The sequence below is a fragment of the Artemia sp. Qi Xiang Cuo genome, chromosome 11, assembly GCF_049724085.1.
Source record: "Artemia sp. Qi Xiang Cuo chromosome 11, ASM4972408v1, whole genome shotgun sequence".
NCBI classification, from domain to species: domain Eukaryota; kingdom Metazoa; phylum Arthropoda; class Branchiopoda; order Anostraca; family Artemiidae; genus Artemia; species Artemia sp. Qi Xiang Cuo.
In genome coordinates, this window is record NC_142804.1 from 7003702 (window position 1) to 7020709 (window position 17008).

The 17008-nt window shown below is 35.1% G+C and overlaps 1 protein-coding gene across 4 annotated transcripts in view; it reads left to right on the forward strand.

Annotated features, from left to right (window-relative positions):
• Positions 1 to 17008, forward strand: part of LOC148946583 (RNA helicase Mov10l1-like) — a 64577-nt gene that overhangs the window by 28887 nt on the left and 18682 nt on the right. For all 4 annotated transcript variants that reach the window (XM_089097466.1, XM_089097468.1, XM_089097467.1 and 1 more), the window contains exons 2-3: positions 7911 to 8438; positions 15952 to 16886. In XM_089097466.1, the coding sequence (XP_088953592.1) occupies positions 7937 to 8438; positions 15952 to 16886 (1437 nt within the window). In that variant the 5' untranslated portion in view covers positions 7911 to 7936. The remainder of the gene's footprint in view (positions 1 to 7910; positions 8439 to 15951; positions 16887 to 17008) is intronic.

Consider the following 17008-nt stretch of genomic DNA (forward strand, 5'->3'; position numbering starts at 1 on the left):
CTCTTTTCATGACCATTGGATATCTCTTTTTTCATGTTTCATAAGCCCATGAACAAAGGATAAAAATGGTACATTAGATTTTCTGATAATAAGGTCTTTCAAAAAAATCAAAATAAAATGTATTTTCAAGTTGGCTTTCAGTCTGCTTCTTCTAGACTGTAGGATTTGGTAAGGTGGTTACAAAGATTTGAGCTTAACTCTATGCAGAGTTCAAATTTTTCAAAGTTAGAACCTATTTTAGGAAATTTTTTAAGCAGCTCTGTTTGTCAGTAAGACGAGGTTGTTAGAATAGTACAAATATATTTTTTTAGAAAATAAAAAACTTGCAAAATAGACTTGATATGGAGTGTAGAATTAGTTTTTAACCCTTAAAAAAAAAGAATGAGCATGCAAAACTGCTGTTTCAATCTTCAATTTAGTTTCAAAAAAATTTGCTTGCCCTCTTGAATTTTATTGGTCAATCAAAAATAAAAGAAAACTCGAGGGATTCTAAACGGCATATATATAACTCAACAGAGCAAAATAAAGACTGAATCAAACAAATCAAGCCAGAATAAATGAAAGGCTATTCACCAATTAGATTGGGCAAGAATCCTCTGCTTAGTGATTGATTATGCTTGTCTACTGACCTAATTTTCCGTCAGTTTAATTTATATATAGTGATATTTATTCCTTAAAGTTTTTATAATTTTTAATTTATTAAAGTAAAAAAAGTGAAAATATTTAAAACACATTTTGTTTTAAGTAAAGTGCAAATTATGTTCTGATCTTGAGAAGGCATGGAGCTATCAGCCCTATTCAGCTTAATTTTTGCTGGTTTTGAGTTTGACTTGGCTATTTATTGTAATTTTATTTCCATTTTGAGTATCATTTATTTATTTATTGTGATTTGGTAGTTTTATGCTTGGAATATTAGTTGACTTTATTTCTGCTAATTTTCAGCTTAATGGAGCTCTTTACTTTTCTTTGAAAAACTTGTTTTTTGGAAAAAGTTTTTTAAATTAATTTCTGTTGGTTTTTTATTGACATAGTCTCTTTCATGGAAAGAAAATATTATTTCATGTCTTTTGTTGTTTTTTTTTTCTATAAGAACCCATAGTTTGGATTGCTATTTGTATGTTGGAGAAACTTTTTCAACAATTTTTTTCCTGAAAGAAATAGTATTTTTTACTTTAATTTTATACCTCCTCAAGTTGACCTTAAAAGTAAAACTTAATATAATTCTCAAAGGATTCTATCTATACTCTTTGACAGCCTGGATACACCTACACTCTTTTTATTTATTTAAATTTTAAGAGAAGAAGTAGTATTAGTAGTAGCCTGAGAAGTTTCAATTTAATACCCCCAGTTGTTCTTGATATATTGCTGAGGTTTCTTATTGTCAACTATAAACACATCGCCTTTTGGTTTAGTTTTAAAGCATAATGGGCCAGTCGCATATTTGTGGGGGGTTGACATGCCCAATATCCTTCAAAAAATAGTTGCTGGACTGTTCTACTATGTTAAGCAAAATGGCTGTCTCAAAACTTTGACTGGATGTGTTTGGAAAATGAATAGGCTTGAGAGAGGGGCTGCTTGCTATCCAGTCTCTTTTTACTCTTTACAAGGGCACTATAAATTTTAATTTTGAATCTAATTAGCTCTTTTAAAGTTTCAATAATATTTCTAGCTATTATACACTGGTGCTGTTCATGACATTGCTTGTATGCCCTTTTGAAAACCTGCATGCATACAGGCTTGTCGTCTAACTGGACCCCCTTAACATTCCCTGATAGCTCCACCTTAATACCGTTAGCGTCATTAGTTACAGTAACTGTGGTGGTAGTATTAAAATTGACATGAAGTACCTTCTGTCTAGTTCAAAATCTCCACAATTTACCCTCAAAGGTCTAACTTAATATAAGTTGTTCTTGAGATATTTCTTTGTCACCTTTTTGAAAGTCCACATGCTCATAGTCTGTTTTGATTTAGTTTATAATCTGCCAAAGTATTTCTTAAAAGCTTCACCTTAATACCCTTAGCTTGCTTTGTAGCAATAGTTGTAGCAGCATTAGTAGCAGTATGCACATAGCATCTTTGCTTTATTTAGTATCCTCTTCAACACATGCTGAAAGTTTCAGCTTAATACCATCAACTGTTCCTGAATCATTTCTGATATGTCCGCTTGACAACCTTTGTGGGCATAGTGCGTTTCAATTTAGTTTCATACAGTTTCTATATATCCCAAAATTTTCACCTTAATACCCTTAATTTTAATAGCAGCAGTAGTAATAGTAGCAGTGGAATTGTTAGTAGTAGCAGTAGTAGTAATAGAAGTAGTAATAATAGTAACAGTTGTAGTAGTATGAGAAAATACAATGTCTGGAGATCACTTGGACTCTTAAAAAGGGCACTAGAACTTCTTATTACCAATCCAATGAGGCCCTTCGAGGTTTATACGACCACCCTTTCTATAAAAACCTTATATGCCCTTGGAGCTTAACTTACAACCCTTGTGCTGAGGGCTGTGAAGGTGGGGGGGGGACTTGTCATCCCCAAAGACATAATTTCCAGACCTTTCAACTACGCTGAGCAAAATGGCTATCTTAAAATTTTGATGGATGTGTTTGGGGAAATGATGGGCGTAGGGGGGCGGGGTGCTTGTTGCCCTCCAATCACTTTTGACTATTAAAAAAAAAAACACTAGCCCTTTCAATTTCCATTCAAATGAGTCTTTTTTGAAGTTTCTACAACAACAAATGGCCATTTCAAAATTTCTATCAAATTTATTTTGGGAAAATAAAACATGTGGGGGGGGGGTCTGCCCTCTGATCACTTTGACTCCTAGAAAGGGCACTAGAACTTCCAATTACCAATCCAATGAGCCCCCTCTGAAGTTTATGCGACCATTTTTTTCTATAAAAACCGTATATGCCCCCAGAGCATAACTTACAACCCTTGTCCTAAGGGGTGGGGGGGGGCTTGTCATTCTCAAAGATACAATTTTTCGGACCTTTCAACTGCTGCACTAAACGGGTTTCTCAAAATGTTGATTGGATGCGTTTGGGGTAATGATGGTTGCTGGAGGGGGGTTGGTTGCCCTCCAATTACTTTTGACTATGAAAAAGGGCACTAGTCCTTTCACAATTGAATGAGCCGTTTTCGAAGTTTCTACAACAACTCCTTGTGTACGAAGTGTCCTGGTCAAAAAAAAAAAAAATACATTGTGCCCATATTTCTCTTTATTTAAGCAGCACTATTGCGCTGCCTATGATAACTGTCAATCACAAATGCTGATTCGCGCAGCACATTTGTCGTAGGTATGCTAAGATACTTTAAGCAAAGACTGCCAGATCTAGAAAGATTTCTTATCTTGAGTCCAGAAACTCACTGGGTCTCCAATTTGAAAATATCATCTTTTAGTCTCTTGCTAACTTCTTCTCAGAGTTGCCACTTGCCATGGGTAGCACTTTCCTTTGGAAGTAGCTCTTTTAAGAAACCATGGTGCAATTTTTGCAGTTTCTATGCAAAATAGAACAGCTTTCCTAATAAAGGGACAAAAAATTGTCTATGTACACAAGCATCATCATCCTTTTTTTATGGCTATTTTTGTCCATTTCCTGTGCGTTTTTCTAAAAATGTGTTATTTTGCTTATACAGCGTCTCTTCAAACTTCCCGGAAATACACTTTAATTATTTGAAACATTTTCGATTACAAGTTAAATTTTGTCCTCAATTTATGCAGTCAGCTCAAAATCATTAATAGGCTATTTAAGCAGTGGCCTTAGTTGCTTTTGGGGCAGACTCCCCTCCACAGACCATGGTTTGCCCCTTTCCTGTTTTCTGGAAGCCATCTTAAACAAAAGTATGAGAGAAGAAAAATTCAATGGAAAAGACACTTCTTAATGCTAATTCATAAACTTTTGTTGCTTCGTGGCTTAAACCAGCCTTTTAACATTAATTATTTCCTAGCAAATGTGTGTAGAGACAAATCCAACGAAAAATGCATATTTTAATGGTAGTTTAGGGTATAAAGTCTAATATTAGGGTATAATAAATGGTAGTTTAGGGTATAAAGGTCAAAATTTTGGCTTGTCATAAAATACTTTTTTCACTCCATGGTTATGAGTTCTTTGAGGATTCCACAATGGGGCGCTCACTGGCTCTTTTATTACAGAAGAACTTAAGCCCATATAGCACTATGTATGTTCAACTGCCAGTAGACTATGAAAAAGCACTTATCAGTCAGAAATACTGTCAGTTCCAAGTACAATCCAGTCATTAAACAAAAGCAAGAGACTTCTAATTGAGTATCTGCCACTGTTGAATGTAAAAAATTGTCCTTGAGGCTCCCTTTTTTTTGCAACTCAACCATTTTCAATATGTTATTCCACTGCACTTTCATGTCAAGAGGGAGATGAGGACTAAGGCGACTCTGTTTGCAATATTTCTCGAGGAAATCATGCTTGAGAGTGGAAACTTTTAGGTTTCTCAGTAATTTTGCAGTTTTATCAATGGCTGAGCAAGTTTAACATGTATCCGGATAGCCCGTACTGTACACTTGTCTTCTCCCCACTCCTCATCTCCATTACTTGTGCCATCTTCTTCTTCAGGCGCTGCTTCAATTTCATCAGATTATTTTTTCGACTTCTTCACTTCTGTAGTTTCCAGACTCAGGAAGGCCATCTGAATCATTTTTATCAGTTGGCTTGATATATTTGACTTCATCAGGGGATTCCAAGTAATATTCTTTTGGGGTATCATTGACTAAGTTTTGAGTGGACCAAAATCCAAAAGCGTGTGCACTTACCTACTTGTACCTGTAGCAGGACTCAAGCGTATCAGCTCTCCCTGGCGTTCAGTAGCATCGTCATTGTAGTAAGCCAAGAGTTGCGATCGTTCATGAGTGGCTCAATCAATTCGAGCAAGGACTTATCCTATTTTTTCTTTAACATTGCCTAAATGTCAGTTGAATTTCTAATGAAGGTGGCAAAATCTTCCTCTTCTTCTAATTGCAAATGAAATGATGTTGAATTTATAGTTATATACTTGATTGGTAACATTTAATGTAAATTCAACATAATTTCTTTTGTAATTAGAAGAAGTGGAAGATTTTGCCATCTTCATTAGAAAATCAACTTACATTCAGGCAAAAGAATTTACAACCCAAGGCTTTGGATGAACTCTCTCAGATAGATATAGTGAATGAATGGTAAACAATTTGTGGACTGGGAGTTATTATTTTGTTGTGTATAAATATGTTAGTCCTAATTTTAATGCTTTAGTATTTCTGATGATGATGATTGCTGCGCATGTGATGGAAATAGGCTTAATCTGATTTCAACGTTTATTTGTTCCGTTATACAAAGGTGTCTTGGAAAAGACACCTAATTTAAGGTAATACGTCAAAAATAGTAGTAGTAGTAGTAGTATGATTTGAAGAACTAAAGCAGGCTGTTCAAAATACATATAGTTTTTAATTAAAGGCAAATAGCCTATCTATTATTTTTTATATGATAATTTATTTTAATTTCAACTAATTTGAACAAAATTGGTGCCTCGAAATGCTCATCAGATCCGATTCTTTTGATGTATCTATTGGTATCAAAATTCCATTTTTTAAAGTTTCGGTTACTATTGAGACGAGTCGCTCTTACTATACAGTTCGTTACCACGAACTGTTTGAAAAAAGGACCAGATATCAAAAATAGCTCTTAGGACATGAACTGGCTGCTCTCCAATCAATTTTGGCTTCTAAAAAAGGGACTAGAACTCCAATTTTTGGATCGATTGAGGATCCTTCAAAGTTTATGAACACGAGGGAAGGGTTGAGGAATGAACAGCCCCTTCCTATGCGAAATAAATTCTGCTAGTCTTAGTCCTTTTTGTTACTCTTTAATTTCATAATAAAGGCGTAGAATAGAAATATTCCTTGAAATCATGAGGGATTAGATATAAATCTCTATCTCCTCCTCCTTCCCCACAACTAATTCTATGTTTATCTGAAAGCTCAATGAGAGTTACGATGTTTTAGCATCCAAATGTACTCTTTGAGGAATCTACCGCCCCTCGCCTATAAATGATGCACCATCCCTCTTTCATAATTGCTGTGGTACGCTTACATATCATTACATATAATTTTAGGATTAGTTTAATATGAAGCAAATTAGTTTAGTTAAATGAAGCTTGCCCTACAGTAGCCCTATTCAAGCTTAGTCTAAATGGAGGAGTAAGAAAAATTAATTTCTACTCCCCCATCCACTCTACCGCTCTGTTAGGTATCTAGGATCTCCCGTCCTCGCTTACACAGTGACCTGCCACCCCTCCTTCACAATAACTGATGTACAGTTATACGTCTTTCTTTGTTCTTTTTATTTGTCTTAATTTCCATTTGGCTGCTCAATTTTATGTTTGGGGGGAATTTTCATCAGGGTTCCTGAGGTTACATGAACATGCCACGGAAGCTAGTTTTTATATTTAGTTCATTTTGAAAGAGCATTAGTAAAAATGCAATAAAAAAATTGAACATTTGGAGTATTACTTCTTCTAGGTCAACTTCTAAGTTCAGATCTTTAAAATGCTTTTAGTTCTTTATTCAATGTTATACTTGCTAGCTGCTAACTGTCTTCAAATTAATCTTAATTTTTTTTTTGTATCTTAAGCTAGAATTTGACAGGTATTGCAATAGTTGGTAAAAAAAATTCTTGGCTTCAGATAGCTTAACATTTTTTCTAAATTGAGCAGTAGCTTATTATTTTTTTAATATATTTAGTTGATTGTAAAAACATTTTTTGTGGTTATTCAGCTTTGATACAATTTAAATTGAAGTGTTTTCAATTCTTCTTTGTTCATTTTTTGGCATCTGTTTGCGTTTTTTATTCTTTCTTTTAGGTACTGCAGCTTATTTCTTTCTTTTCTTTTCTATTGCTTTCTTTTTTTCTTTATTGTTTGTTTTAGGTACGGGAGCTTATATTTTGTTTTGTTTTGTTTTCTTTGCTTTCTCTCTTTTCTTTTTCTTCGTTGTTTGTTTTAGGTACTGCAGAAAAGAAAAGAATATTGTTTTATTTTCTTTGTTTCTTTTTTTCGGTTGTTTTCTTTTTTCTTTGTGGTTTGTTTTAGGTACTGCTGCTTATATATTCTTTTCTTTGCTTTCTTTCATATCTTTTTTCTTTTTTTATTGTTTGCTTTAGGTACTGCAGCTCTCTAGGGCTTTAAGTACCGCTCTTTAGGGCTATAATGAAAGAAAGGTTGAAATGGCTAGGGCACGTTCTGCGGATAAAGGATGACAGATTGCCGAAGATTGTTCTTTTCGGTCAACCGTCTAGGGCTAAACGGAAAGCAAGTCGTTCTCTTCTGGGATGGGAGGACGTCATAAAGAAAGATTTAAAAGAAATGGGAACTTCGTGGGAGAGTGTAAAAAGGGAGGCTTTGGATAGATTGGGATGGAGGAGGAGCGTGCGTAGCTGTGTTGACCTCAGGCGGTTTGGTGCTGCGATGAGTTGTTAGTAGTAGTAGTACTTTTTTATTGTTTGTTTTTGGTACTGCTGCTTACATATTCTTTATTTTTCTTTGCTTTCTTTCTTATCTTTTCTTTTTTTTCTTTTTTATTGTTTGCTTTAGGCGCTGCAGCTTGTTTATTATTTAATTTTCTTTGCTTTCTTTCATTTATTTTTTATTTTTTTATTGTTTGTTTTAGGTACGGCAGCTTATATATTCTTTTCTTTGCTTTCTTTTTTCCTTTTCTATTGTTTTATTTTTTCTCTATTGTTTGTGTTAGGTACTGCAGCTTATATATTCCTTTCTTTTCTTTCTTTCTTTTCTATTGGTTTCTTTTTTCTTTATTGTGTGTTTTAGGTACCGCAGATTATATATTCTTCTCTTTTCTTTGCTTTCTTTCTTTTTCATTGTTTTCTTTATTATTATTTTTTTAGGCACTGCAGCTTATATAGAGTTGAAAATGATTTCAGCTTTGTCAAAACTGAAAAGTTTTATTTTTGCTGATCCAAATGAAGAATCTAAAATTAAGGACTATGAGAGTGTTTTAATTAGGGAATGTCCTCCTTCAAAGACATCTCAAATAACAGGAAAAGTGACTTCTGTCTCAACTGACTATTCAGTTATTGATTACTCAATAAATGTGAAACATTCACTTTTGCCCATGGGTATCAAGTTGAAAATTGGTGATAAAATTATTTTAAGAGTATTTAAGAACTTCGAGCATGAAAATTGGCAAGTTGCTGCTGTTGATAATGTGTTTGAAGACTACTGGGATATCCAAGAGAAAGATGGGGCTCAATTAGAAAGCAGTGCAGTTCTTTGTTCTTCTTCACCTGAAACAGCATTTATCAGCCACTATGTAGGTACTATAACCTCTTGTAGCAACATGAGCTTTATAGTTGATGATGGTCGGTTCACCTTTGATGATGACAAGATACAGTCAAAGTATAGTTTTGTTACTCGTAAGTTACTTATGTTGCTTAAACTCAAGTTTTCGTTAGTTAAAAGGAATTTGCTTCTTTAACACGACTTCAAAAATAAAACAAAGGCATATGAAAATAGTCTCTGATCCAATTTTTTTTTTTTTTTTTATGAAGCAGATTTACCTTGAAAAAAATTGTTTCTGTTGTATACACTTTGATTAATCGTTTAATTACCGAAACTAGAACATATCACTGGAGCCAATGGGCCAGTGTAGCCTGATCCTTGACTCACTTTGATGACTGCCCATCATAATAGAGGCATATCATCAAATAATCGATGTTTGTGTGGATTCAAAATGTGAAAAATAAAATGTTTGCAATGTGTCTTAACAATTAATTTGCTGCTTAACCAATTTTTGTTTCGTGGGAAAATCAAGATGAGAAAAATTATGGAATATAGCCTCTGATCGCAATGTCCTCACCTTATGAAGCAATAGGGTCCTTTTTTGGGCTTCATTTTTTTTGGGGAGGGGGGGCACCAACATATTTTTGTCCTTCTTCATTGGGGTCACCTTGGCCCAATGAATTAACTATAAGAGCTTCATGTCGACCGGGAAGGAAGTTATAGGCCCCCTTTTTAGCCTCAATTGGGGTGGGCGGGGAGAAACCATGCCCTGGAATGTTGTTTTTTTGCTTTAAATTTCTCTTGGCCCAATGGCTTGCAGCTTTAAGTTTTAAAATGACAAGGGATGCAAAGTTTTTTCCTTATGTGTAGGCTCTTCCCCCCCCTCCCTCCTCCTCCCCATAACAAAAAGTTTGATCCTCTAACTTTGAGACTAATTTCTGGAAGTTTTGAGCCAATCGAACACTGATTGTCAAAGAAACCCCTTGTTTCCAGTATAGAACTTATGTGTAAACAATTAAAACTTTGAACTATTTTGAACAAAACGGCTATTGTAGAACTTCAATTGGATGCCTTGGGGGGGGGGGGGGTGCGGAACGGTCAGGTGGGAAAAAAGGGGGAAAGTTTGCCTTCCAGTCACTTTCAACTCTTAAAACTCACACTATGGCCGTACTTTTAATTTGCTAGCAAAGGAACCACTGGCTAAGTTTTTACAATCACCCTTTTCATGCAAACTTGCCAGAAAAAATTAAATAAACAGAAAATCTAACATTGAAGCCATATTTTTCTTTACTTAGGCAGCACTATACCACTGCCTCTGATAGACTCCTGGTTATAAGAGACTCCTACATATTCAACTAGACACTTACATTATTCTATCTTTGTCTAATAAGTAGGCAAGATTGAAACTTTGAAAATCAATAAAAAATATGTATGTTTTATTTATTTTTGTTTGTATTATTTGTTTTGATGACAATTTAATGATATCACATGTATGACATTTGATAAAGGTAGCCCAAGTATGTTGCATATAATATAATAGTACTAAGAGCTGAGGCTTTACCCGGGCCCTGGCATGCAGCAGGATTGTGTGTTTGATACTCTAATTATGCATTAGCATAATCATCGCGTTATTCTTTGTTTTTTAAGTCATAAGATGTCAAAACAACAATTTCAACTGAATAAAGAATTTATGGCTTGAATTCAATCCCTCCTTGCTGTTAATGTATCAAAGAATCATCTATTTTACAGGATTTATTATCACATGGGACTTATTGTGATTCTAACCGTTGCTTTTCTTTTAACCGCAGATCAGATCTCGCTGCGCTTCGTTTTCAGGCATCATTACCTCTGACATTTTTCCATGCCTTTTTCTTTAGCTGTTTGGATTCATTCAAAATCATGTCTAATTTCGCATTATGATTTCGCATGACATCATAGATACCAAAAAATCTCTTTCCGAGCTTTTCCCCAGTCGGTACATTGTTGCTTTAATTGCGTTGTTATATAATTCACTAACAATCAGGAATGTTCCAAGGCCTATGCCGTCTAAAATATCGAAAGTATACATTGGCATAACCATCGTATTATTCTGTAGTTTCAACTCATAGGGTGGCAAATCAACAATTTCATTTGAATTAAGAAATTGCGGTGTTAATTCAATTCCCTTTTCCTGTCTATTCTTTACAGACATTAAAATAATGCATTCCTTTTTCCATTGTAATTTCTAAAATGTTTAAATTACGCAATAGCATATTTATCATGTTATTCTTTAATTTTAAGTCACATTTTCATTCGCAAGTTAGTGTGATTTTTTGCTGTTTCTTGTTCCATGCCTTATTCTTTAGCTGTTCAGGGTAATTTTTAATCTTGTGTGATTTTGCATGCGTCATAGATGCTAAAAACGATACAACCACCCCTGGAGGAAAAAAATATGTAATTTCTACTCTTTGAATGTAATATCGATGTGATGTCACTTGCATGATTTATTTTTCTGGCATGAAGTCAATTCTTCTTTTCTGTTTATTCTTCACAAGTACCAAAATAACGTCATTCCAATCTAGGGGTATTAATAGAATCAAGCCTGAATTCTTTTTCTCCCTCCTCTGTATCTGCAGATGCTAAAATAACACTTCTTCATTCTAGGGCGAAAAATCAGCATTTTCAATTTAATTAAGTAATTCTGGCGTTAATTCACTTCCTCCTTCCTGTTTATTTTTCACAGACTCAAGGACGCTAAACTAACACGTTCCTTCATTCCAATGTAATTTTGCTTTGTCTTCTAGCTGCTGTCTTTGTTTTTCAACGTTTTCGTCTGCAATTCAATGTGATTTCTGCTGTTTCTTGTTCCATCCCATTTTCTTTAGCTATTCAAGGTAATTTGTCATCTTGTGTAATTTTTGATGCGTCATAGATACTAAAAACGATATGACAACTTCTGGAGAGAAAATGATCTAATCTTTCCTCTTGAAATGTTTATAAATGTGACGTCATTCTCATGATTTTTTTTCTTCAAAAAAGTAAGTGTGTAAACGAATTTTCTGAAACTTGTGACCTGTCTAAATGTTTTTTTTTTCAGGCCAGGAAATCCTAGGGGACCATTAAAAAAAGAATATATATTGAGCCGTTTTCAAGAAAAAATTATGCATACATGCATGGTACACATTTGCCTGTTTAAAGAGGGTAGATAGATATAATATACAATAGATCTTATATCTTTAAACGAGCAACAAAATTTGTGGTTAGAAGACAAAGCAATAATTACAATGGAATGAAGGGACGTGTTAGTTTAGCATGCGTGAGCGATTAGAAGACACAACCAAATTGCAATGGAATGAAGGAACGTGTTAGTTTTGCGTGTGTGAATCTGTGACTGATAAACAGGAAGGGGGAATTTATATTTAGTATCTATGAGACGCTAACCTATTGTAGCACAGTGGATGGATGCTGCGCTCGGCAATAAGGGGTCCAGAGTTTGACCAACGCTGAAGCAAGGTTGGGTGACAAGCTTGCTACTTGTCCCTGTAAAAACACCCTGTAAAAAGACTCTGAACAACTAAAAAAAGGGCAGGGAACAAGAAACAGCAGCAAATCACATTGGTATAAACAAAAACAAAAATGATCACATTATTATTAACAAAAATGTGACTTAAAACTAAAGAATAACCCGATGATTATGCTATTGCGCTATTTAGATATTTCCGAAAATTATAATTGAATAAGGAGCGGGTTGTTTTAGGGCTTGTAAAGGATAAGCAGGAAGGAAGAGTTGAACTCTTGACAGAATTTCTTAACCCAAGTTAAATTGCTGATTTACTACCATAGGACTTGGGACTAAAGAATAAAACCGTGATTGTGTCATTGTAGTATCTATGATGCTTGCAAAATTACACGAGATGACAAACTGCTCTAAAGAGCTAAAGAAAAAGCCATTTAGTAAGAAACGGCAAAAACCACATTGAATTGCAAACGAAAATGCTGCATAACGGAATTTTCGGTTAGAAGACAAGGTAAAATTACAATAGTATGAAGGAAAGTGTCAGTTCAGCGTGCGTGAGCAGTTAGAAGACAAGCAAAATTGCGATAGAATGGGGGAACGTGTTAGCTTAGGTTGTGTGAGTCTGTGGTTGATAAACAGGAAAGATGAATTAATAACTAGCATCCGTGCCGCGTGCAAAATAATAAAAGAGGACAAATCACTCTGAGTAGCTTAAGAAAAAGGCATGGAACAAGAAACAGCTAAAAATCACATTAAATTGCGAACGAAAATGTGACATAAAACAAGAATGACACAGTAGTTATACTATTGCATAAGTTGGAAGTTTCATAAAATTACCATGGAAAAAGAAAGCTTTTATCTGAGCGTCTGTAAAGGATAAGCAGGAAGAAGTAATTGAACTGACGATAGAATTTCTCAATTCAAGTGATATTGCTGATTTGTCACCCTATGATTTGAAACTAAAAAATAGAACGGTGATTACGGCAGTGCATATTTCAGATATTTTAGAGAACATATTGGAATATTCATGGTGTCACTAAATTATGTAACAACACAATTAGAGCATAAATATAACAAATGGGGGAAAGCTGGGAAAGAAGTTTTTGGTATCTATGACATCAAATGAAATTACACATGATTTTGAATGAATGCGAACAGCTAAAGTATAAGGTATGGAAAAAAAAATTGGAGGTAATGATGCACAAAAATGAAGCGTAAACGAGATCCACGAGTAGAAGACATGTGGCAACCAGCATCACAACGAACACATTGAATCCTAAATGAGATCTGCGGCTAGAAGAGAAGCAACAGTGAAATCATAAGTCTCATAAGAAAACAAATCCTATAAAATGGATGATTCTTTGACTCATTAACAGAAAGGAGGAATTTAATTCACGCCAAAATTTCTTAACTTAATTGAAATTGCTTATTTGACACCTTATGACTTAAAACTAAAGAATACCGAACATATATATGTTTATTTATATATGTGTGCATGTTTAATTTTCTCCTGAAAACGATTTTGAATGAATCTGAACAACTAGAGCAAAAGACATGGAAAAATGTTTGATATAATGATGGGCAAAAGAGATGTACGACTAGAAGACGTGCAACAACAAGCATCACTACGAATCTTAAATGAAAATACTGGACAACAAAGTCTGCGGTTAGGAGAAAAGCGAAAGGGATAATCACAACGAATCGTAAATGAAATCTGCGGTTAGATGAGAAACAGTGAGAATCACATCGAGTCCGAGAATAAGACAAGTCCTATAAAATGAATGATTTTTTGATGCATTACCAGGATGCAGGAATTGAATTCTTACCAGAATTTCTTAGATTATGTTTAAGATTATTTGAGATTCAGAAATAATAAAAAGTTTGAGAATACAAGCTTGCCGAGTGCCCGGGCCCGGGTGAAGCCCAAGCTCCCGGTACTATTAGATGTCTTTGTAACTTTTTTACATTAGGTCTATTCTTCAACTGTCAAATGGGACTGTAATAATTTTATCCAGACCATAATTAATTCACATACCCTAGAGTGTTCTGTCTGCTATGGGGCAAATTAGTACCTTACCTTTCCACTATGAATAAATTACATAGTAAAAGCAATTTAAATGTTTAATCAAATGATTTTTAGAATAGCGACTAAATTTTCTCAAGATCAATATTATCTTATCTAACGTCGCTTAAACTCCCTATTGTGAAGTGTCTAAATTCTCTGAAAAAGATTCTAAGTGTTTCAGCTCCTCAATAAATATGTTATAAAATAGATGATTCTGAAATATTCGAAATGATACTCGAGCCACCTTGTAATCTCACCTAGGGGCTACAGTGCCTGTAATGTATCTTAGGCATATTTCTGGAAAGCTGAACGATTTTCCAATTCCAACTGTAAACTCGATGACTGGCCAATCAGAGCAACGATTTGAGATGCTATTTTTTTTACATCCGAAAAGACAAAAGTTCGGAACACTTTTTTCCTATGTGCATGATGAGTATGGAAAAACAAAGAATAATATAATATCAGTAGAAATTAGTTGGGTACAAATTCGACCTCATCCAGGCTTTTCAAACCAGTGTTTTGCCATTTCAGTTTTCTAATCAATTTTGATCTTAAAAACAAGGAAAAACACGTATTGTATGAATTTTGGCTTTCTTATCAATAGGTTTGACTGTGGTTCGTACTTGACATAACGCAATGACCAAAACTTGGTAAAAAAAGATACAAGGGAATTCTTCTGTTGATGATTTCTTTATAAAAGAAGCATTGATATTGTTTTAGTATTTTCAAATTTTTTGGGGCCAATCTGGAAAAGCAAGGCATTGCCAATATCTTTAAAGGTCCGACTCTTTAACTCACGGATAATCCCCATTACCCTATGCCCAAATGAAACTTAGACAATAAAGGCTGATGACTAAATAAGAATATCCTCATTTAAAACCAAGTGCCTCCGGCGCATAGTGGGGATCACCTACGCAGACTGAGTATGAAAGGAAAACCTGCGTTAACTCCTCCATCGCTCTCACACCATCATGGACCGGATCAAAAGTCAACAGTTCCGCTGGCTTGGTCACATTCAATGAGTTTCAGCCAAGCAGGTACCAAAAATTGCCGTTGAAGAACGAGTACACGGCATGTGCCCACAAGGCCGACCCTGCAAGAGATGGCTTGGTAACCCCCAGACCTATAACATCCACCAGCTGTTCGGACTGTGGCCAGAACATTTGAAATATTGTCACCCTATCCATCAAATTTCCAGAAAAGAAGAAAGCCTAAATAGAAAAAAAAAATCCAGAAAAAGAATTCTGGAAGAAAAATTTCCCGAAAAGGAGAAGCCACAAAGGCTGGACGGGAACAAGTCAGTAAGTAAAGTAAGTCAGCAAAAATAAAACCCATACACGATCAGGTAAAGAGCTCCGCGCCTCTAACGAGAATGGGGACATCAATTATAACAAATTCATGACTCCAAGAGAGTTTTGCCTTATATCCTTCAAATATATAGAAAAAAAGCCCTAGCAAACCTTTGCTGCGGCTCTGAAAGAAAAAGCACGCATCAAGAAAATCACAGTATGAAACATTGTGTCTGAATATAAAAAAAGGCAATAAAACCTTAATAAATACCCACAAATTAGAGTTTGACAACTTTGGGGAAAACTTCAATTGTCTGGGCGTTTTTTTTTTTTTAAAATAAAGTTTTTGGACCCTTTTGGGTTACATAAAATCAACACGCCGTTAATTGTCAAGCCCCTGATTTCTTGTCCAGGTAATAACGCAATAGCATGGGTGCTGTATACAGGCTTCTTTTGGCAGAAATTTACCGAAATTTCTGCCAACTAAACACGACGTGGTTTTTTTTCTACGTCTTATAGATGAAGAGAAAAAAAATCCTATTGCCTCTGTGCCTAAATCTAAATGACAAAGCAACCTCGTTCTATACTGGAATTCGTCCAGGACAAAAACTTGCAGCGCTAGAATCCAAACTTTGGTAAAATCACATTTTGAAAGAGTAACAGAAACTGGTAATAGATTTACCACCACTGTTGCCACAATTCCTGCTAGCTGCGTGTTGTGGTGTTGATTTGCTCAAGTTTGGCACATAATGTGTTCTACTTTTGCACTGTTTTACTCATTTCTTTTCTCTTCTCAGGTGATGTTGTATCAATTGAACTGCAAGAAGATGTCGATGACTTCAGGTCTGAACCTGTGATAAAGAAAGTGAATCATCTTCGTGTTTGGGAGACTGAAGGAAAAATAACTCGATTAAATGACAAATATGGAACTGTGGACGAAAATATTACGTTCTCCATAAAGGCTGCTATTGGCAACTATGCTCCTCGATTAGGTGACTTTGTTAAGATTCAATGCGTCGAACATAGTCACAAAACATATCAATGGCGCGTTGTTGCCATGTTACTTAAATGCGTCCAAAACCGCTGTTTACCATCTGAGATAAAATCTCGTGGTGCTTTTTTAGAAGAACTGCTCAAAAATAAAGAAGGAATCGTCGTTCAAGAAGTGGGAACCCTTCCTGAACTGAAAGTTGGATCTTCTTGTGAACTGATTTTAGTTGTTAAAAATGCAAGCACTTCTCATCAGAACATGTCTGTAAAGATTATATCAGATTGTGGTGTTCCACAAACAACTCTCAATGAACCAGTTGATGCAGTGAAAATATTAAGTCAAGGAGTTGTTCGTATTCGGCTCAACATTGCTGCTAAAAATATTGGAAAGTGCACGGAATTATGCATATGTGAGTTTGCTGGCTTCAAAATCGGACGCCAGATAACGTTTTGCGTTAGAGGGGAGGAGATTGTAAATCCAAAGCATGCTAGTGCACAGTCAATAAAGGCTATGTTTAATGCAAGAAGATTGCGTAAGAATGCAGATGAAATTATTGATAAGTTGGGCCAAGATACTTGGAAGATGATTGGGGCAATGCCATTCAGACCACCCGCTTTTGCCCCGAATAAGCTACTGCACTATCTTGTTCCTAAAGTTCTCTGGTCACGGGTTCTGTATCAAGAGGACCTTTTACAGCATTATCCTTGTCTCGGGGAACATTTGTCTCCTCATAATTATACAGTAAGTATTGAAATACGTTGGCTGTTGGGACATCTAATAGTAAATTTCTATTTTAAAATACTCGTAAATAGATCATTTGTAATGTTTCTCTGTTGTTATTCTTTTTTATTTTAAGTGCAGAA